General features: G+C 36.0%; 1 protein-coding gene across 1 annotated transcript in view; it reads left to right on the plus strand.

The window, feature by feature from the left end:
- The window catches only part of Ddx10 (DEAD-box helicase 10), a 291,709-nt gene that overhangs the window by 244,706 nt on the left and 23,091 nt on the right, over window positions 1-23,912 (plus strand). The window contains exon 17 of the mRNA XM_010610645.3: window positions 6,361-6,500. Coding sequence (XP_010608947.1) covers window positions 6,361-6,500 — 140 coding nt within the window. The remainder of the gene's footprint in view (window positions 1-6,360; window positions 6,501-23,912) is intronic.

Raw genomic sequence — 23,912 nt, forward strand, 5'->3', positions numbered from 1 at the left:
GTGCCCTTATTATCAGCTCAGCCCCAAGAAGTTCAATTGTACTAAACAGGAGTCCTTGACTGGGGGTGGGAAGCTGCTCATGGACTGTTGAAAGCTAGGGCTCTCCACTCTCCTAAAATCCATATGTATATTTTTCATCTTGTTCATGGGTTTTGTAGCTTCTGGAAGCTTCAGGTCAAGCTTTCCCAATCCAGAGCTCTTCTGCACTTGCTATCATTATGAAGAGTCCATAAAACTTCTTTAGAGTTAAAACAGAAGCTTCTTATTTCAAAAGTATTATTTATTATGGGATGCTATTAGATCACTAAATGGGGGGTGTTTTGTGATCCATTTCCACCACTCAGACTCTATACATTTTAATAGTGTATCCTTTATAATCTACTAATTAATCGTGAGTACATAAATAGCATTACATATTATTTTGGGGTCCTTTAATTTTCAAATCACAGTAAAATCACTATGCTTCACTTCTGTGGGGTATGTTTTTGCTTAGAATTTTTGAGACAGGGTCTTGATAATCCAAGTTGGCTGTGAACTTGATAGCAGCTCAGGCTGGCCTCCAACTCCTAGTCTTTCTTCCTCAGCCTTCCAAGTGCTAGGATTACAAGCATGTTCTCCTGTGTCCAGCTACACTTCTGTACGTTTTGACAGATGCATAGAGTTATGTATCCACCACAGTAAAAAATACAGAAAAATTCTGTCACCTCAAAATTTACCTCCTATCTCCCACCATCCTTGGATCTTAGCCAAAATGAATTTGTTTTCTGTCCCTATAGTTTGTCTTTTTCAGAGTTTCATATAAAGTGAGTTATCTAATATGTAGCCTTTGGTATCTGACTTCTTCCATTTAACAAAGTTAATTTAAGATCCATCCATGTTGTTACATACATAATCCACTTCATTACTGAGTAAAATTCTAGTCATCACTCTGTTCACTACCTGGTTTACAAAAAATAATGTGGTTTAATCTACTATTGAATCTTCTACTTTTTATGACATTATTTATATAGTTTTAATCAAAGTCTTGTGTATAATTTTTTTTATTTTTCTAATATGAATGCATTGCTTTCTGAATAGAGCAAAATGTATTTCATATTTCTCCTCATTTTAAAATTAACTCTTCAGAAAGTAGAAAGATTCCTAAAAAGATGCCACTGAACAGAATGTTCCCGGTAACCTTTAATGGTAGATGTCAGTGTCCAGATCATACAGATGTAGAAAGAGATGTTTTCTAAGTTAAGAACTTTGCTAAGAACTAGATGAAACAACTTTCAAATCAGTGTTTGGTAACTCAATCTCATATTAAAATATTCATTATTGTGGAAAGAATAGCAAACTGGACTTGCATCTTTTAATTTTATTTAGTGTCTCAGTATGCCTTTTCTAATTCGCCATTATTTAATAGCTTATTATAAAATTGTATCAATGTCAATATCCTGTCAGGCTCTGTGACATATTCATAAGATATTCATATGTTAAGTAAGCAAGTGAGTAAGCAATTTAGGAGAGTAATGAATTTTTATTCAAGGCCATTTTAGAAGAAATTTCATTTTGCTCAAAGTCTTAAGGTTAAATTGCTGAATCAGAGTCCTTCATTGGCATTCTGTGTTCGGATTATACCCTTCTTTTAGTTGTTAAATGAATTTTCAAAATTCTGAAGATCCTTCCAAATTTGGAATTTGCTCTTTGAGGTTTTGAATATTCATGTCCTAGCCCTTTGCCTGCCATCCTTAATAGTGTTCATTGCATTTATTATGTATATCACCTCTCTATAGTCTTTTGATCAAGTATTTCTATTGTCTTGGAATGCTCAGAAAAATAAAATTGGGGAATTTGGCAAGATCTGAATATTATTGATTGCAAGTGAGTTATAGCAATACAAATTCAAATAATGTTTTATCCATTTAGTGGTATATTTCCATTCTGAATTAGTATTTTCCTACAAATAGATGAACACTTACATTGGGATATCAAGTGAAGTATTTATATATAACGTGCCTTGTAATTGCTTTATTTTATTTTATTAAATTGTATTTGATATGAGAAAACCACTTCACAATAGTAAAGCACCATATAAAAAAGCACTAGTTAAGCCGGGCGTGGTGGCGCAGGCCTGTAATCCCAGCACTTGGGAGGCTGAGGTAGGAGGATCGCTGTGAGTTCGAGACCAGCCTGGGCTACATAGTGAGTTCCAGGTCAGTCTCAACTACATAGTGAGACCTGTCTCAAAAAAACCAAAAAAAAAAAAACCAAAAAAACAACAAAAAAAACAAAACAAAAAAGCACTAGTTGTTAATATAATAAGAACAATTCAACCTAAATTTTGGCCTAAGTGGTGCATTTTTCTGGACCCAAGAGATGTCATAGGAAACCATAGTAGAAAGGAAGTGGTTGGAAGTCACAATAACAAAACAGAAATAAGCAGTTGTATACTATGGGTTAGTTTCCAATTTAATTTTGGTCAGCTAACCAGCTATTACAATATAAATCCTTCAAAATAGAAGATAAAATCTAGTATTTCTATAATAAATCATCTGCAGCATCCAGTTATCTACAAAGATATTAGAGAGCCTCATTTAAATAGTAGAGTGTAACCCATAGCCAAAAAAAGGTAGTTAGTTGAAACTATTCGCCCAGATTGAAATTTAGCAAAAACTCCTATACAGTTATTTTAAATATAGGTGAAAAAGTAACAGGAAAGTATGTTCCAAGAAGTAGAAGAAAATAAGGTATTGATGAAGGAACAGGTAATCTCAGCAGAGCAATGAAAACTATGAAAAACAAAAACTTAAGTCTAAAAATCCTGGAGTTGAGAAGAATAATTATTGAAATTAAGTTTTTAGATGGGCTAAAAAGCAGCATGGAAATGTCTGAAGAAAGGATCAACAGAAAAACCTGCAGAAATAGGTCTCTTCAAATGATATAAAGAAAAAAGTTGAAGAAAAATGAACAGAAACTAGACATTTAGATTCCGTACTGCAGCTATTCTTAACTACTGTTCAACAGGAAGGGAAAGAGAAGAAAAAACAATTAAGATATATTATGTCCATGTACAAACTCCTCCACAGTACATGTCAACATTATGCACTACACACATACACTAATACATTTTTTTTTTTAAGAAAAGCTACTGTTCATCAGGACTTAAAATCATATAAAAAAGAAAACTGCTGTTATCTAAATTATCTGAAAAGGCTATATTGTGTAACTTCTCTCTTTCCCAGCTATCTATCCCTGAGAGGCCAGGTTATCTTCTTACACTTCAACAAAAACAAGATATTGCATCAGAGCTAAGGCAAAAGTAGATTTGAAAATTCAGCTGTTTGGTATTGGCGATTGAACTCAGGGTCTTCTCACTGTGCTACACTCTCAGACCTTAAATTTTTTTTTTTTGAGATAGTGTCTCGCTGGTTGCCTGGGCTGGGCTCAAATTTAAAATCCTCCTGCCTCACTCAATTCTGCTATCTTCTTTTAAGCTATGCATTAGAGACTTGGAAAAGTATAAAGCAGTTTTCTTTAGTTTTGTACACTGGCTGTTTTTTCATAAAAATATGCTTTTATGTTAACATATAGTAAGTTTGTTATTAAATGAATTTTAAATTTATTTTTAATTCTTAGTTGTAATTTCTTTCTTTTTTTGGGGGGTACTGGGGATCGAACTCAGGTCCTAGTGCTTGCAAGGCAGGCGGCGGAACCACTGAGCTAAATCCCTGGCCCTGTAATTTCTAGTGTAGTAACTGTCAGTAGATATTCTTCACATTAACAAAATCCCTTTGGAATTCTCTATTCTTTTTAAGTGTAAAGGGGTTCTGAAATAAAAAAGTTTGGGAACTGTTTTGAATTTGTCAGTCTCCACCTTCGGATAGCACATTCCTTTAAAAGTAGCAGACTGGAAAATTGAAAATATCTTGTAGCCCAAGAGATTAGTGTTCTTGAGTATAAGATGACATTCAGTTTTTATTAGTATCATAATTTTCAAGTAATGATGTACTTTGTTATCGGTATGCAGCTTATTGCTTCAGTGGCACACATTTCCATCCCCCATCCCTGCCACCTGCTCATAATTGTTTCCAAACCTTATACTTTTTGCCAGGGAGCTTTATGAAGAAAGCCATAGGAACTTTTGCAGTAGTAACTAATCTTGCCTAATTAATTTTTTAAAAATTAATTTTATTGGTACATTTAAGGTATACAATAGAATGGCATTCTATGAACAATGATTTTTTGGATTGTTTTCTCAAGGTCTGTGAAGTATGCTGCTGGCATTTCAATTGGGATTGCATTGAATCTATATAGCAGTTTTGAAAATATGGCCATAGTCTGGTTTTGGGATTTCTTTCTGTGTCTTCTCATTTCAACACATGCAGCTTGTTGTGCCTTTGTTGAGACTTTTTGCTCTCCCAGTGTCTTTAATTCTCAGCAAGCTACCGAGAGGCCTTTTCTCTGCTGCTTACCAATACAACAATTCCTGGGTTCAGAATGGTGGCCTTCTGGATCCCTGAGTTCACCTGTTGTCTGGGCAGGCTTCTGCCTGGGGCCTGAGCACACTTGGGATGGGATCTAGTCTGTGCCTCTCTCTGGGGCCCTTATGTGGATGTTGTCGGTGAGGGGGGAGGTTGCCTGGTACCTCTGCTCCCCTGTTCCTATTGTCTCAGCAGGCTTCTGTCTGGGGCCTGAGCACACTTGGGATGGGATCTAGGTGTGCCTCTCTCTGGGGCCCTTATGTGGATGTTGTTGGAGAGGGGGAGGTTGCCTGAGGCCTCCGCTCCCCTGTTCCTGTTGTCTGAGCAGGCTTCTGGCTAGGATCTCTGTCAGAGTATAGGCGTGAGCCTCTGACTGATGCTTGTTTACCTGTGTAGCTCTTTTCCAGGTGGGCCCTTGGCTAAGCAGGTATGCCTGAGCCTCTAGGGTCAGGGCGGATCCCTGGCTGGGATCTGCCTGCAGTCCTGCTGGTCTGGACCCCACTGCTGCACTCTGGAATCTGCGTGCAATCATTGATGCTATGTGTCAGACTCTGACTGAAGCTTCTGAGCCTGTGCAGTTTGTTCCTGGGCAGGCCTTAGCTGGGTGGGTTTGCCTGAACCTCAGAGGTGGGGGCAGATCCCTGGCTGGGATCTGCCTGCAACTGCTCCAGTCTGGAGCACCACCTTCTTCACTTCTTTGTCCTTTTGTTATGTTTGAAGTCATCTAGGGAGAGCTGAGGAAAATCCTTAGGTACCTTCTATACTAGCCTACACAGTTGATCACTATACTATCCTGTTATGATTCAGTTTTGGGTAAAGAGCATTAATGGTTTGGAATAAAAGTATCATTGTAATTTGTATCACTTGGTGTGGAGAATTGTAGGGCTGTGAACTGGGAAAAACTTACCCAGACTTTTGGATTTCTGTACTATTCAAATTATTTCCTAAATGAATGTAGCCATGCTTACTTATCTGGTAGGTGGCAAATTTAATCTGCTAGAAATAAATTTGGTATAATGGACATTTTAAATTAAGTGTATAGTAAGTTTGCTCTTGCCTTATTTTGTTTCATGATGAAAATGAATTAACCACCGCCCCCAAAACCCAGAGAAACAAAAAAATAGCCCTGTTATATACTTGCCTGAAACCAGATGGATCCAGATTCTTCCTTGCAGTCAGGCCCCTTCTGTGCATTACTACTTTTCCTATCTTTTTCTGCTCCTCCCCTTCCCCATAGTTCTTAATGACTTTGTACTTTAAATTTAGAAGACTCCTTGATATAAATAAGCTTTTTGCAGATCTGTTTATTTATTTTATTTTATTAAAAAATAGTTTTATTTTATTTAAAAAAAATAGTCTTACTATGTAGCCCAGGCTGGTCTTGAACTCACAGCCATCCTCCTGCCTCAGCCTCCCAAGTGCTGGGATTACAGGGGTGCGCCACCACGCCTGGCTCAGATCTGTTTTTTAAAGACTTACATTATAGCCATAAATATCAGAAAAATTTACTGTAATCTCACTTCTGGTTTTTGATGTTTTCCCCTTTAATGTTTTTGGTGATTTTGAGATATGTGTGTGTTAATAGGATGGAAGCCATTTTGTATGCTATGTCTTTGATAATTGAGTTAAATGGCAATAAAATGGACAGTATTTCTCTGTATATAGTTTAAGCAGCTTACTAGTGATTTGCTTTCTGAATCATAGCTTATTTTGGGAATGATACAGATTTTCTGTTTGTACATGGTTGTAGTTGTGAAAGTCACTTAGAGCCCTCATCGGAAGAGAAGATTTCTAATGTGAGGGTATCAATTAGAGGGATATTTAATTGGGTCTAGAAATAAAACCTGTTTATTCATCAGCTATCATCTTAACTCATATTTTTTTTATGTTTTCTTAGGCCAAAGATGAAGAGGAGGCCTTTCTGGATTGGAGTGATGATGATGATGATGATGGATTTGATCCAAGCACACTTCCAGATCCAGACAAACCCAGAAGCTCTGAAGAATCAGATGGTGAAGAAATTGAAGATAAGATTAGGTATGCTTTTACTATTGGTATCATTAAGTATATAACCTAATGCCCACATGAGTGTTCTCTTTAATAAATTCAAAAGACAGTATTACAAATATTCCTTTACCTTTAATATTCTTGTCAATCCTGCTGCTGTTCCTCATTTTACCTATAGGTCATTTTATAAATATGCTTCTCTGGTCACTTAGGGGCTTTTTAAAAAATTATAGATTATAAATATATGTAATCCCTATTAACAGAAATGTGACATACGAGTTGTAGGTTTTTTTTTTCTTGTACTTTTTTCTTTGTCTATTCATTGAAGTAAGAGTGTGTACAGAGGTAGGATGTTATTTTGATTGAGTATAAAGGGACTCTTTTTTTGGGGGGGGATTACCTGGGATCGAGCTCAGGACCTTGAGCTTGCAGGTCAGGCAGTGTCACCACTGAGCTAAATCCCTTGACTAAAACACTCCATTGAGGATGCTGTTAAAAATTATCTCTGAATTTTAAAAAAGGCCACTTATATTTTCACATCATTTTATAGTCACAAAATAATTGATAACTTCTATATAAATATTCCTTGATGCATTCTTTCAATTTACAACCTGTTCATTTGTTATTGCCTGCTTGCCACCATGCCCTCCTCAGTGATATATGATGAATCAAATAATAGTATGACATGCTCAGCATTTGTTTGCAGAGTGCTATATATTAGATTGCATTAAGATTATATTGATTTAAAAGTTGAGAATGTTAGACTTCATGGACATTCTGAACCACCGAGCCACACTGAGATCTTTGTGACAGATGAAGTTAGTGTGCTTGATGGCAAAGTGGAGCTTGATTGAACCCCTCATTATTAGCCTAGAGAACTTGGAGTTACAAAAATAGGCTGTAGAGAACTGTAGTATAATTTGTTATTGTTTAATTTTTATTTTTAGTAGTATATACTTTTAGTACATAATGATAATATTCATTGTAGGAAGTTGGTATAGATATATAACATATCTTAATTCTATTTATTTATTTATTTATTTTTGAGACCGGGTCTCACCATTTAGTTGAGACTGACCTGAACTCACTATGTAGCCCAGGCTGGTCTGGAACTCATAGCGATCCTCCTGCCTCAGCCTCCTGAGTGCTGGGATTACAGGCATGTGCCACCATACCCAGTTTAATTCTTTTTATATATCTTTCTACTTCCCTTCCTCTTCTTTCCTTCCATTTCTTGGTTCTTTCCTATTTGCTATAATTTGCTTTTTAAATAAGAACAGCTTTATGAAAATATATTAAAAAGATTGTCTTCTTAGGAAAAAATGCTATAGACATGGCTACTCTTCATTTAAATCTTGTGTTCATTTAAACATAGATTATTTTTCTAGAAGGGAAAATTAACTTGCAAAGATGCCATCTTACTGATGATGCCAGAATCCTGATGTACTTGCTATTGGAAAACTGTAGTTTATAGTTTATAGTATTTCAGATGCTAGACAGTAGACATATAGCTTTATTACAACAAAAGGCACCATAGGTAAAAATAATTGTATTAGGATTTAGAAAAATAGGTAATTATTTTTGCCATTAGAATTGTTTAGGTTCAGGCAGTATTCCAAGTTTTGTAATCTGACTTCTAAAAGTAAATATATCACTGTGTTTTAGGAATTTCCTTGTCTGAGACCTAGATCAGCTAACAGGATGGTTCAGTTTGTTTCCCCTTAAGTTCTTATTTAAATGTCTCTCCTTTAGAGAGTCTTGAGGAATTTCAACTTTGATAGGTGTGATTTGAAGTAGTACATAATTTTAAATTATTAGCTTCTAGTGTTTCTTTTCTTAAAAATTTAAATTGAATTTATTGGTACATTCTAGGTAGACAGTACAGTTGCATTCATTACTGGGATCTTGTAGCTTCCAGTGTTTCTGTGTAACTCCCTAAGGAAAGAATACTAATTGGTTCTTACAGTTTTTTTTTTTTTTTCTGAAGCCATGGTTTCCATACCTGCTTAGCATACTTTAAAAAGATGGAACCAGCCTTTGACACCATTGGCAAGAAACCAGCCATTCATCTGCTTCTGATTCATATGGATTTATTTTCTTAACATGATGGTTTTTGGATCATTCTTCATCTGTATTCTGCAGACATTTGGTTTGATACTTCTGTTGTTTCTTACCCTCATAATGATGTTTCCACACTATACTTAATATATCTTGTTCTTTTACCACTTCATGTGTTTCATCTGCTTAACTAGCCCACAACTGTTCATAGCTAGATATTTTGTCTTTATTTTTTTGTTGTTGTTGTTTTGTTTTGTTTAGATACCAACACTAACACTTCCAGCTTCTATTCCTACCCCTTGTGTTATGGCCATGTAGAAGGCTCTGAGATGTTTGGATTGATTAAACTGATGATGGAAATTTACAGGGTAAAAAAAAAAAGTATAATTATAATAGCCTTTATAATTTGTCCTAGTAGTCTGAATGATACAAGATAACAGAATATAGATAATGTAGTTGGAAGATTAGAAGTCAAAATCAGATAGTATAATGGTGATGCACAAAAAGGGAAGTGGTACCTTGAGTGATGCTAATGATAAAGCATCTTAACATAATTCAAAGATAAAGATTCATATACAGAGTAGTCATGCATTACAAAAACATTAAAAGTTTTAATTTCAAGCATAGCTAGTAACTCTACACTGACTGATTAAAATAGGTTAGATTGTCCCAAAGACATTTTTTTCATTGACAAGAATATAGCTTTATTAATAACAGGAGTTTTTATTCCTTTAGAATATCCTAGCAATTTTGCTTTCTGTCTAAGCATAGTTTATCAAGTCTAGTTCCCTCTTCTTATAGAAATCCAAAGAATCCAAAGCTTCAAGGGATGAAGTAGTTATATTTGTGCTCACAGTAAAAGTTAGGATCGGTGCTAGCTGTATCCGTCAAACTTATTCCCTAGTTGTACTACTCCAGTTAGATTACTTGGAATTACTCTGGCGTCAGGAGAGGTAGGTCAGGAAAACTGCCTAAAGACAAATTTAATATTAGGTTCTAATTACAGGATAAACATGACTAGATCATCATTCCTGCTTTTAGGATTATTGATATTCTGTCCCAGACAATGTTCTGTTTGGGGTGGAGTAGGGAGATAGTCTGTTTTGCATCATCCCAAGACAGTAGTGGTAGCAAATTCCCTCCACTTCAACTTCAGTTGAGACTACGAAAAATATCTATAAACTTTGCCAGTAGGAGAGAGTGTGAGAAGCAAAAGTGATCATGAGTGAGGGCTGCTGGACTGATACTCAGGTGGTAGATGCAAACTACCATAGCCTCAGAGCTCTTATCCAGGGTTAGCCTTGTCTATCTCCTTTTTATTTAGCCCAAACAGTCCTCAACAGTCTCTGTCAATCAAGGTTAGAATGCAGGATTTAGGGTAAGATACAAGTAGTGCTCTACATACACCCACTAATTTCCATTTTTCTGTCTTTTCCTTTTCTTAAAATTACCTCTGTGACAACAAATAAAGCCATTTGCAAAACAAAATGAAATTTTGGGTAAATACACAGTATTCAGAAAGTTATGTATAGTAGAATCCCAGTAGTAGTAGCTGCTGCTGCTGCTCCTGTGTGCAGTAACACTAGTACAGTTTTCCTGTGTTCCAGTTTGACTACATCTTCTTTTTCTCTGCCTCTCAGGAACCTGATGATATACAACATTTTATGATGTCAACTTCAGAGGGCCCTCAGGTCATGCACATGGATTTATTGGCTGTGCTCTCACTAACCCCAGCTCAGTGATAATAGTAACACAACATGCCTCAGCCTCTGCAGGGTCATCATCACTCTCGTAGGATGTTCTTCTCCAGGTGTAAACTTAGTGGTTTCAGAGATGAGTTCACTCTTTGGAATCAGACACATCATTTAGAAATTAGCTATTAGTCCTGAACTGACTAGCATGAACTAGTTTCATTTAAAATTTCCTCCAGCCATTTCTTTTTCTTTCACTTTGTTGACATTCATAAATATTCAGCATGAGTAACACTTTTGTCTGTCTACATGGAAAGACACTTTGTCAGTAGGAAATAGGCAACAGAGAGCAAGGTTTAGTGGAGAATGACTGAATCTGGGGTCAATAGTTCCTCCTTGGGGAGGTCTGACAAGGTTTTAAAAAGTTTGTATTTCTGCCCTTCTTCTCAGTGCACAGCTGCTGTAGAATTTAAATCACCCTCAGCCCTCTGTGGAATTACCATAGTTGTTGTCTCTTGCACTGGGATTCCAAAGAGATCTGATGGGCAAGGCTTACCTTCCTTTAAGTTAGATTGTCAAAAAGCATAAATAAGCAAGAGATCCCTTTTTATGTAAATTATGTGATCTTGAGTTCTTTTTAAGGAGCTTTACAAATGTTGCATGAATAACTCAATTTATCCTTTGGAAACAGCTATGAAATGGAAAGTTAGGGGCAAATAATGTACCCCATAGCACAGCGAGGCCAAACTCTATCTATAGCTCTAGGCTTTAAGCTACTCTTTTTACAAAGTGTAAAGGGGAGAGCTTGCTTTACTGTTTGATTTCTTTCCACATCTTTATCTATTTTTAAAATTGACCCACACCATATTTTACTCTGTATTTTTTAATCTCTTTCCTCCTTTGGAACTGTGGAATTAGCACAGATAAAATCCAAATATGTCAGAACTATTTTTAGTATCATTGTTTCTAAAGTAGAGAGACAAAAGCTGATGTGGAGGTGCCCCTCCAACCCAAAACTCCTGAGGCTGAGGTAGAAGGGTGGCAAGTTTGAGGTCAACCCAGGCTACACAGTGAGTTTTGAAGCTAGCCTGGGTAGCATAAAAATAAGAGGAAACAGAGACAGAACAATTTGCTAGAAAACCTAATGCTCTGCTTAGTAGACTTTATGACATCGTGTAATTCATTGGTCTGCTGGGAACTATACAGAATCATGTGTTCTTGTCTTCAATATATTTTGATAGACTTGTTTACCTTTTTTTGGAAAAAAAGATTTCAACTATTGCAGTTGTCTCTGAGCTCATAAATGATTTTTTTTTCCATCTCAAATAGCCCATTTAATGTAGTCATATTGCTTTAAAGATAAAAATTTTGTTTGAAGTTTCTGCACATGGTGTCAAGAGCTGGAGTAAGAACCTATCGGATCATTGAAACCACATTCTTCTTACTTAAGTAAAAACAGATAACTTGATCTGTTTGTCTCTGGTTATCATATTTCTCCATACATTCTCTCAACTTCAAGTGTTTCAACACAAGGATAGTTGAGTACAGGTATAGAGTATAAAACATTAAACAGGAAAAGTGCCCTTCCTTTTTTTCACAGAACTTTTCATTCAGTGGGAAGTACAGAGAGCTAAGGACAGAGTTACGAAAGGGTGTGATGGATTAGTGCTGTGCTGTATTTGTGCAAAGAGGGCTAGGTAGATAATAAAAAAGAACAGCAGCTAAGTGATGGGCCTCACCTGGGCCTGGCAGTCAGGAAGCACTGTCTGAAGGGTGTCCGAGATAAGCCTGAAGTCAGTCAGATCTTACCCAAGCCCTTTAAAGGGTGGGGGCTTTGAAGTGAGAAAAGAATGTCTTTTTTTTCCTCATTGAGTTTACTGGTACATTTTAGGTATACAGTACAGTTACATTCATCATTGGGATCCTGTACCTTTACATGACAGGTCTTGGTTCTCATTTTGTCCCCATACCCCCTGCCCTCCCTTCACCTCCTCCTCCCCTCCCTATTTACAAAATACCTTTAACTACATTTCAATTAACCTCTTCTTATAATGAAATTGTTCATTTTGGCTGTGCCCCATAAGCTTAAGAGATTTGGACATGAACGTGAAATTTACAAGATTAATTTTTGTATATCTAGTACCATTTTTATATTTGATTTATGCCATTGTCATATGAATTGCTAATGATGTGAAAATTTGCTGAGTATTAAGTATGATGAAAAAGAAAGCATGGGGATGTTCAGATATTCATTATCTACCCAAGTTTTTAATATTTAAAGTCTTTACCTTTTTCGAGCAGAGAAGCTGGTGGAGTCTAATATTTTGCATCAGTCTTTGCTTTAAAGGCTATAGCCTCTGACAAAGGATGGTTCCTTTATAAGGAATTGTTGTATAGTAGGTGTTTGGTAGATTGTTCTAGGTATCATAAAGCCAGTTACATCTAAGACTTGTACTTTACTTCTACATAGATAATTCTACATGGATTGATCCTTCTTCTATGACTAGTTGACTCTTTGACCTATTCTTACTTGGTTCATAATCAATAGATTGATCAAGGTTTATTGTCTGTTTGCTCTTTTGTTCGGAGCTTTGGTTTTATTTTTTAAAAATCTACTCTTGACTGGTTCTGGGTAGACTTGCCTGTCTTTATGAATCATCTCTTACATGAAATAGATGAACTTTAATCTCTGTGGTTTCTCCTAGCACTGAGTTTTATGGCATCTCTTCAGTAAATTTTTCTTAGCAGCTGCCTTGGAAGACTTTACAGTTAGCTTCATAATATGTGGTAAACTTTTCACTTGGAAAATAAATGTGTATGAATCAAAGATGAATTTCTAGGATCAGAAAATGCACAGAAACTATTTCATTTCCTTTTAAACTTTTTTGTTGGGGCTGCATATTGTACCTTATTTTATATATATTCTAGTGAAATTATTAATGCTTAATATAGGGGATTCTTGTTTTGTTCTGTTGATTTTTTTGAGACAGGATGTCATTCTATAATTCAGGCTGGCCTTGAGTTCACCATGTAATGTATCCCAGGCTGGCTTCAAACTCTTGGTGATCCTCCTGCCTCAGCCTCTCCAGTCCTGGAATTATGACCCTGTACTACCACTCCTAACCAAGGGATGGTTCTTTTTAAGAGAGCTTTTTCTAACTTGGTCTAATTGATTGTACTTATTAAAAAAAAAAAACCTATTGATTATAGTTTCCATTTACTTGAACCTCTTCTTATAGTTGTAGAAAGAAGTCTGCTCACCTTAAGGATACTTTGACTTCATTTTGAGCCTGCCATTTCCTTTTATTTTACTTACATGTTTTGTTTTTGGTACTGGGGATTAAAGCAGGACCTTACCTATGCTAGGCAAGTGCTCTACCAATGAGCACCACCTCAGCTTCATTCTAGCCTGTTAGTCTCTGTAATTTCAGGAAATTCATCCCCCATTCCAATATGTCTAGCAGCTTTCAAAAGAAAAGTCTCAGACATCTTTTCTTATCTGTAAAACGTTTGAAAACAGATTAGTGTTTGGAGAAACCTCCAAGGCAGATTGTTGAGATGGTGAAAGGCAATATTATTTGTCTTGGGACTTTCAGGGAAAGGTTGCTGCACACAGAAGAAGGAGAATGTTATTTCCTGGGCCAGGAATTGGAGTGCAGAAGACCTAATATGAGAAATTTTGATTGTAGGAAACTATACCCCTCACTTTTCTTGCAATCTCAGTTTTTTGCTTGGGTTTTCTACTCTCACTTAGTCACCCATTAATTGTGAACGTCTCATTTTTCAGAAGGACCATGATCTCCAAGAAAGTGAGTGAATAGCTCAGGATGGTGTGAGGCCAAGTTGAAGCACCCTTGCAAATAGTATTTTCTTGGTCCTCTGGTACACGGCATTTTTTTTTAAACACTGAGAAGACCCTGAAGAATGACTCATTTCACATGGCTTTATGTAGAAGATATTCAGTGTTGGATGATGGCATAACACCCAGTCTTTTACTTAGTTACACCATAATTTCCTTAGCAACTTCTCCTTTAAGAATTTTAGACTGTGTCCATTATTAGGTTTTTGACAGTTTTTGTTTGGCTTTAGTTTGTTTTTGCCATTATAGTAACAAATTGAAAACTGGATATTCTGTCTTTAGAAGCCAGTCATTTGCAGAACTAATGAATAGTAGGGCTAACCTGTAAAAGTGAATTTTGCCAGATATCTGGAGCACTGGAGATGTGTTTGGGTAGGTGATAATATTGAGTAATGAACACTAATCAGTAGAAGTAGTTTAAGAGAAAATGTGTTATGTTTGAGGAGAGCACAAAATATTCCATATACAGACTAGTACTGAGAAAAATGCTTCTCCTAAACTCAACTTGGTTGGTGTTTTTTTTTTTTTTTTTTTTTGGTACTGGGGATTGAACTCGGGTCCTTGTGCTTGTGAGGCAGACAGCGGAACCACTGAGCTAAATCCCCAGCCCCGTATTGTGTTTAATTTGTTTTTAATCGGGGAAAAGAGAATTATTTCTTTTAAATTGCTGAGGAAGAAGAATCCATAGCCTGGAATGTATGGATAAGCTAATTCAGGGCAAATCTTGAAAATCTCCCAAGTTGCTTGCAAAAATGGTGTAGGTAAGTGTGCAACATATACACCCTCATGCATCTAGGATGCTGGGAAAAAGGGTCTTGACTTTTCATCAAACTTTCAAGCGGATCGATGAATCAAAAAAGAAAAGAAGGATTGCCAATCCCAAATGATGTATGTTTTGTGGAAAGGAATATGTCCGAGGAGTAGTGGTGAAGTGTGCTGTTTTCTGCCTTATCTTTCCTTTTCACCATGACAATCTCTTCTGATTATTAGAATTTCTATCTATGAGGACATCTTTCTCTCTTCTTACAGTTATGCTTATCATATACTCTGAACCAGTCTTTTTTTTAGATAAAATTGTTTCTATAAGTCTTGTTAGTTCTAAGCAGTTAGAAAAGACACATTTAAGATGTGATACATTTGCACTACCAATTCTGTGTGCAGGAGAAGGAAACTGAGAAGATTTTATGGAATGTACTCTAGTAATTAATCTTCATTAGGGCTGTTGTCATCACCTTGTAAATTAAAATTTATAAGGAGAAACATCACTGGCACAACATATTTGAATAGCAAAGCACAAGTACTGTTCCTACAGATAGGTATGAAGATTGCTGAGATTTTTTTATTAAATGAGCACAACTTTATTTATGTTCACTTTAAATTGCTTAGGAAAAAGTCCAAACTACATATATTGAATGCAGAGTTTTACACAAGTAGGGTCCCAACCTGGGAACTCAGATGCTGAACTCTCACTGTCACAGTGACTTTACACAGCCCCTTTAGTACTGTTGTAAAGAAGACATCCAGGATTTCAATGTAAGGGAATATTTGATATTCGTCGCCTCTAAACACCTACCTTAAGCATCTGGGCAGCTAGGTCAGTGTGCAGTTTCACCTGATTTCTTTCCTTTGCATTCCAAAAAAGAGAAAAGAAGCAAGAAGTTAAAAATCTGCACAGGCACTATAGTAATTGTGTTCTTTCTTTGAGTGGCCCCTTAAGCTGGCTTTTGTTAGATTTCTGAATAGGTGATTTTTTTTCTGTATTTTTAACATAACACATACAAACTTGAACAACCATAATCAAGTTAGAAGCTCTAATGTAGACACCATGATACTTTCTGGTTACATAGACACTTTTCTAAAGTAATGTTAATAGAATCTCCTTTGTTTTCAGTTGCCATTTTATAACTTAATTATTGAAACTACTTGCCTTAATGCCCTTGTAACTTAGTGTTTACTTCACTACATTGCATTTCTTTGTGTGTGTGTGTGTGTGTGTGTGTGTGTGTGTGTGTGTGTATGCCTTAATGCCCTTGTAACTTAGTGTTTACTTCCCTACATTGCTTTTCTTTTTGTGTGTGTGTGTGTGTGTGTGTGTGTGTGTGTGTGTTTCTTATTAGTATATGTTAGGAGTACATAATCATTACACTTAGGACAAGTTAGTACATGTATGTATATAGCACATCTTGTTTTTAAGTCCCCTTTTCCTTCTAGCTACATTTTTTCCTACTCTGCTACACTCCTCTCTCTATCTCTTCTTTTGTTTTTGTTATTGTTGTTTTCTTATTATCAATTTTTATTTTGCAATTTATACTTTGGGTTTCTCGTATTAGAGAAACCATACTATATTTAAGCTTCTATGTTTGATTTGCTTCAATTAACATTTGGTCTCAAGGTGCATCTATTTTCCTACAAATAATTTGTTTGTCCTTTATGGAAGAGTATTACTGCATTGTATATACATACCGCCTTTTCTTTATTCATCTGTGAATATAAACATGAGTATGCATGTATCACTGTAATAGAATGTCTTTAACTCTTTGGGAAAGATACTTAGGAAATTTCTAGTTTTAGTTTTCTGAAGAATCTCCATACTGATTTTCATAGTGGTTGTACTAGTTTATATTTTTGCCAACAATGAAGAAGGGTTCACTTTTTCCCCTTTAGCATTACCAGTATTATTATCTGATTTCTTGTTGATAGCCATTTTTTCTGGGTTGAGACAGAATCTTTACATTGTTTAAATTTGAATTTTTCTAATGGCCGGAGATGTTGAAGATTTTTCTTGTATTTATTGTATTTATTTACTGTATTACTCTTGTATTCATCTTCTCAGAAGTGTCTGTTCATTTTAGTTGCCCATTTTTTATTGAGTCTTTTATTTTGAAGAGCCTACTTTTTTAGTTCTTTATATATTCTAGATAGATATTAGTCCTCTGAGGAATAGCTGGCAAAAAATTTTTTCACATTCTACTGTCTCTTCATTCTGTTGGTCTTTTTTTTTTCTCTACACAAGCTTTTTAATTTGATATGATCCCATTTGTTGATTCTTGGTGTTCTCTGTTCTGCAATGGAAGCACTGTCTACAACGTCCTTGCCTGCATCTGTGTCTTCAAGAATTTTGCCTATTTTATCTACCAGAAGATTGTTTCTGTTTTAATATTTAGATCTTTGATCCATTTTGATTTTAGTTTAGTACATGATGAAAGATATGGATCTGGATTGATTTCTGTATGTGGATAGCCAGTTTTCCCTGCACCATTTGTTATACTTATCTTTTTTCCAGCATAAGTTTTTGGCCCTTTTATTAAAAAAAATCAGTAGCTGGATGTGCTTGGAGTTGTTTCTGTGTCCTCTTCTGTTCCGCCAGTCCATACATTTGTTTTTGTGCCAGAATCATGCTATTTTTATTGCTGTAGCTTAATAGTACAGCTTGAAGTCCAGAATTCTGATTCCTCTTGTTTCCTAGGAATTATTTTTCTCTTCTAGGTCTGTTCTGGCTCCACATTGCCTTAGTTACTTTTCTCATTGCTGACAGAAAAGTTAAAAGAGAAAGGTTTATTGTAGCTCCCAGGAGAGATTTTAGTTCATAGTTGGCTGGCTCCAGGCAAAGTGGCATGGCAGAGGGACATTGCAGAGCAGGAAAGCAAATGGCATCAAGCAGCAAGAAGCAAGCAACCCCAGCAGCCCACTTCCTTATGCTTAATCCAGGCTACCCTCCTTAAGAGTAGATAGCATTTACACCCAGGGCCTTCTTATTATCCACTCCAAGATGCCAAACCAATCAGTGGACTAATTTAGTAAGCACACACCCGTGATCTCAGCATTACACTTAATCCCAGCATTACATATTCTAAAGCCAGGGAGAGTCCAGGTTGTATCCTTCTTTTCTCTACATTGTGGACTATCTTCCCAACTTCTCTGTAGATTCTAAATTTTCCTCTTAATTCCTTCCTATTCTTGGCAGTCTGCCTCTCTCTTTTATTCTTCTACAAGTTGTTATTTTCCAGTGTATGGATTCGACATCTCAGAGAGGCTGAGTTCTAATACTGATCACCACTCTGCCATTTTCTTTCTCTTCCACTCCATTGTATTTTTATAAAGCATTGCATACAGCAGAAAGAAGTTGAAAGTTTTCCCAGGAGATCTTTCCTTCTACAATCCCTTGTACCTAAAACATACTTTGGGCTTGGGCCAGTGGTTCTGACTGCCTTATCCTTGCAACTCAGGGAAAGTGGTTTTTGGGTTACATTCTCGTTTGGTTTTATTGGGTTTAATTCACACATCCTTTATTTAAAGTATACTACTTAACAATGAGTGGCTTTCCTATTCATGGCAGGTACTGATTATTTTGTTCTTGTAATGTATCATTCGTCTATCCCTTCCTACACCTGTAAGTCTGTTAGCTAAAGCTTCCTAAGGACCAGACAGGGAATAAAAAGAATCAATTAGTTTCTCTAGCCAGTACATGAGTTACATAAAGTTCTGTGAATCAAGAGATTACTGAATGTCTTGCCCCCATCTGTCACTGTGTATAATTTTGGAATATTGACTTGTGTGCTGTATTATCATAAATTTTGCAACACAAGAAGCAGTTTTGAGAAATTAAATCTGTGTTAGAGCAAAATTAGGCTACTTAGCCTTGTGGAGTTCAGAGTTTGAGTTTTTTTTTTTTTTATTTTAATGAGTTGTGGATCTTGTACAAGTTAATCTCTGTGTTGCTCAGTATTTTAAAGCCAGTCAAATAAAGATAGTTCTAAACTTATAAGATAATTGTGAAGCTGTAATGTGAGTAAAAAGAATCCAGGTTCAACACATAATAGGGTCATTAATATGATAATTATTTTAATTACTTAAAGTGAAATTGTTAAGAGTTATATATACCTTGATAAAATAATGTTTAATATTCTCTGGGATACCTACTTTACATTATCATCCTCATCAAAATCATTCATTGAGCCCTAGATACAAAAAATGTGAACCAGACCGTATATTCAGAATAGTCTGAAAGAATATTTGACTAATCCATATATGGTGGCACATGTCTGTAATCCCAGAACTCAGGAGGCTGAGACAAGAGGATGGTCATGAGTTCCAGGCCAGCCTGGGCTATGTAGTGAGTTCAAGACTAACCTGAACTACATAGCAAGACCTGTCTCAACAAGAAAGCCAAAAACATTATATCTATATCTGTATATCTATATCTATATCTATATCTATATCTATATCTATATCTATCTGTCTGTCTTCTCCAGCTTCCTGTGTTTAAGTGAATAATACAGTTAAAATAATGTCCATATCCTATCAACATATGGATAGAGAATCCTTATTTTGAAATTGGAGTATGGGAAATGCCCTTACCTGCCTTTACTTCAGTGTTCCATTATGCAACCATTAGTAAACTGTTTACATTTAATATGTTCATTTTGTGCCTCTCAGAAAACAACAAAAATAGATGCTGGATTTCAGCCCTCATAAAGCTTACATTGCAAGGAGGTAGACAGACCAAAAAGAAATGAAGTAGAAAAAAGGTGGTTATGAAGGCCTTGAAATCAGCAACTGTAATGAAGTAGGAATAGGGAGTTCCATTTATGAGGTAATTAAGAAAACCCTTTCTGATGCAAGATCTGAAGTATCATTGAAATCTTTCCCTTTAATTAAGGAAAGACAGGATGATTGATCCTAGTATTCGAGTTGTGAATTGCTTGGACAATCATTAAACTTTAATTATGTACTGTAATAGCATAATCACGGTACAATTATGTATATTCCTATGGAGTAGATTCTCAGCTTGTTTTCGTCCCATCATCATTGCACCCTTGTGTCTGTCCTGTGATACAGGCTTTGTGGAATATGATGATGATAAGAAACAGCAGCTATTCTAGTTCATGGTGTTACCTCATTAGAAAGAAGTACGCCAGCATGAGACGCATGGAGACAAGAAAGGAAAGTTGAGACGGTCTGAAGATCTCAAATGAAAACTGGAAAGCGGGTCAGATTATGAGTTGAAGTAGCATGCACTTCTTTGGAGATAAGAAAATACAAAGAGTTTCCATAGTCCTCACCACCTCTACAATTTTCCCCTTTTAATAACAACTTGTGTTAGTGTAGTATAGTTATTATAATTGATGAGGTAATGTTGATATGTTAATAACTAAAATCTGTAGTTTACATTAATGTTTACTTTTTTGTGTTGTATATACTATAGATTTGGACAAATTTATGACTCATATCCACCATTGCAGTACCATACAGAATAGTTTCAGTGCCCTAAACATCTCCAGGGCCCCACCTATTCATTCTTCACTCAAAACCCCTGTATTTTTTTAAAACTATGTCCATATTTTTGCACTTTCTATAATGTTAAATAGTTGGAATCATACAGTATGTAGTCTTTTCTTTCACTGAACAATATATTTTCAAGGTTTCTCTGTATCATTTCATAGCTTGATAGTTCATTTCTTTTTATCACTGAATAACATTCTGTTACATGAATGTGTCACAGTTTGTTTATCCATTCATCTATTGAAAGACATCTTTGTTGCTCCCAAGTTTTGGCAATTATGATTAAAGTAGCTATAAATATTAGTGTGCAGGGTTTTTTTTTTTTTGTAGTAGTAAGTTTTTAGCTCCTTTGTATAAATATTGTATGGCTTGTATCTGGACACCCCCCTCCCACCAAAGCCTTGTGCAGTCATAGATGAGGTGTTTTCAGAGGTGGCTGAACCTAGAGCATGTGATTGATTCATGGTGTAGTACTAGGAATAAGAGTAGGTCATTACTCACTCAGTCCACTGATTGGTTTGGCACCACCCTCATCCCAGTGGGACAAGAAGAGGCTTATTTTCTCTCTTGCTTGCTTTGCTACCTTCTGCCCAGCATAAAGTTTTTTTTCCTTTGCAATTCCTGTCTGCTATGCCCCACCCCTCTGCCTTGAAGCCATCTTGATTATGTTCTGGAAGCCTCTACAAACCGTGAGCTGAATAAACCTTTCCCCCTTTAACTTCGGGTGTCAAGTATTTTGTCTCAGGACGAGAGAAAAGTAACTAAGTCAAATACCAGTGGGACCTGATTGCTGTATCACCTGATAATTCTGTACAGTAACACTTTGATTCATGAACATGTCTGTTTGCAAACAGTTCCGTTCTCAAACAAAATATATTGGGCAAAATTTTGCTTCCTTTGGCAAACTCCACATCAGGTAACAGACACAACCATGGCCCTCTTCCCCACACAAACACGCATGCAGCCATCTTCCTCAAGATTCTAAAACAAATTAAATTCATAAACGAAGGTACCACTGTATATAGTTTTGTGACAACTCATCAAACACTTATTATTTTGCTTCTCCACTGGGAGTAAGTAAGGTTTCTCATTGAACCACAGCCCTTCAGCATCAGTGTTTTGGATTTTAGCCATTATGCAAGGAGGTTTTTACTTTAAAGAAAGCTGATTTTTACTTTTCAAATACAATAGAATATAATGATAATATAGCTTGCTTTCTCAGATTTTGGTTCCATACTGGCTAAAATTGTACTGTAGCACACAGGAAATTCTAGCTTAGCATACTCATTCCTTATTGGTAGGGCTGTCATTGTAGAAACTGTTTTCCAGTCTCTCAGAGCTAGTTTCTTATCTGAGATAAGCCTAGTGGTAATACGCAGGATTTTATTTATAGCATTTTGTTTCCTAAGACCTGTACCTAGCCTCAGTATCTCCTCTCTTGGAACTTCTGTCTCATACTATCAGAGTCCTAATTTTTCTCATTGTCCCAGACCCTCAGGAGTTCTTTCCATTTGTGGTTCCACATTCCTGGGACATGGGCTTAGCAACCAAAACCTGAGTTATAGTGGTTAGGTGTTATAGTTTTAATCTTAGATTATTCTGGCTCAAGAGCCTAAGTTGTTTAAAAGGGTTTTATTTACATATTTATTTTTGTATCTTTGTTTATTAAAAGTTTTAACTTCATCTGTTATATTTAATGAAAAGTATTTTGTCCTCCTCAAAATACCTTGAGTGAAAGTGGTGGCAAACCTAGGGCACATGTGCCACAGAGGGCTTCTTATCATCATTGAACACTCTAAAAGCGTTGCCATTATTGTTACATGATAAAGGCTAGTATAAACCAGGTAACAGAACAAAGTGAGATCTCTGTCATCCTGGGGTTGGAAAAGCTATAAAAATACTGATGATGTTATATATTAATATCACTATTTAATCTTTGCATGTGATTTCCATACCATTTACAAATTAGGAAATATACATTCTATGAAGTTAAGCAGTGTTACCAAATTTTAGGCGGTTGTTACGGTTCAGTTCAAGTCTGACTGACTCCAAAGCCTCTTTATTTTCCCCTATACTAGAATTTTTGTAAAGACAAAGTTTGTAACAGTACTTGAATTACTGTTAAGTAAAAGTAACCATTTTAAAATTAAACAGGGAAGGAAGAAGAAGAGACACCTCTTACATGTACATGGTATGTGTACAATTAAAGTTTTCATGGCTACATCTTCAGATATACTTTATTAAACTCATGGAGTTTGAAGATTACAAGCAGATCCAAACAAGATGGACGAGATGGTATAAAATACCTTAGGCAATACACCTTTAGAAAAGTAAAGGCCCTTCTTAATTATCCAGTATGGCTTCTCCTAATTTTGTTTGCTACAATTCAGATCCGATGTCTGAATTGTGTCCAGAAGGTTACTGTGTGTGATGTACCTTGCTGAAGTCTATATACATTTTCCTGTTCTAATAGCCCAGTAACCTTCTAAAAGAAAACGGTAAGGGTAGTTTGGTAGGAATTGTTTATAGTGAGCCAATGAAAGTGACTACTTCAGTAGACTTTTTTTTTCCTTCATGAAAGTCTGCTTTTTTTTTCTATAAAGGACAAGGCAATAATTATTTAACACTTTGAGGGCAACTCAGCTCTGCCACCACAGTGGTAAAGTAGGCACAGACCATACAAATGGGCATGACTGTTTCTGTGTGCAGTAAAATTTGATGTATGTTCGATATTTGGCCCACCAGGTGTGATTTGCTAACCAGCCCTTAGCAATAACCTCCTTTTTAAAAGTTGGTAATCCATTCTAGAAACTTGTTGAAGTCAAGCGTGGTGGTGCATGCCGGTAATCCCAGCACTTGGAGAGGCCAAGCAGGAAGATGGATACAAGTTCTAGGCCAGCCTAGGCTATGTTGTAAGTTCAAGACCAGCCTGAACTACATAGCAAGACCCTGTTTTAGAGAGAGAGAGAGAGAGGAAGAAAAGAGAGGAGAAGGGAGGGGAAGGGAGGGGAAGGGAGGGGAGGGAGAGGAGGGGGAGAAGGTGGCTGTTGAAAGCTTGATATATTTTGCAAAACTTACTTTTCCTCTTGTTTTGAAAATGGGAACCACTTTTTTCCTGTTTTCTCTTTGAGGAGCCTCTATAATTCTTCATTATATCATAGATCACACAATAAATATGACAGTTTCTATATGCTCTGCATGTAATTCTCAAGGACCAGGACTTGGACTTGGCTCATTTATAGCAGCCGGGAACTTCATAGAATCTCTACTCTCTTGAGATTTCTTTTTCTGGATATGTATGTATAATACATATATAATACATATATAATGTCTGATTATATATATATATATATATACATACAAATAACATTTTATTTGTTTAGATATTTATTTTCTGACAGTGAATCTACTCTAAGTTTAAAGGTTAGTGTATTGAGGAGAAACCAACATTCCCACTTTTGCTACAAAAGGAAAATCTAATTATTTTCCCTTGGAATTGTAGTGATTTGTGGACCATTATACATGCTGTTAAAAATTATTTATGACACTTGT

This window comes from Fukomys damarensis, unplaced genomic scaffold, assembly GCF_012274545.1.
Source record: "Fukomys damarensis isolate Sample0158 unplaced genomic scaffold, DMR_v1.0_HiC HiC_scaffold_16, whole genome shotgun sequence".
Lineage (NCBI taxonomy): Eukaryota > Metazoa > Chordata > Mammalia > Rodentia > Bathyergidae > Fukomys > Fukomys damarensis.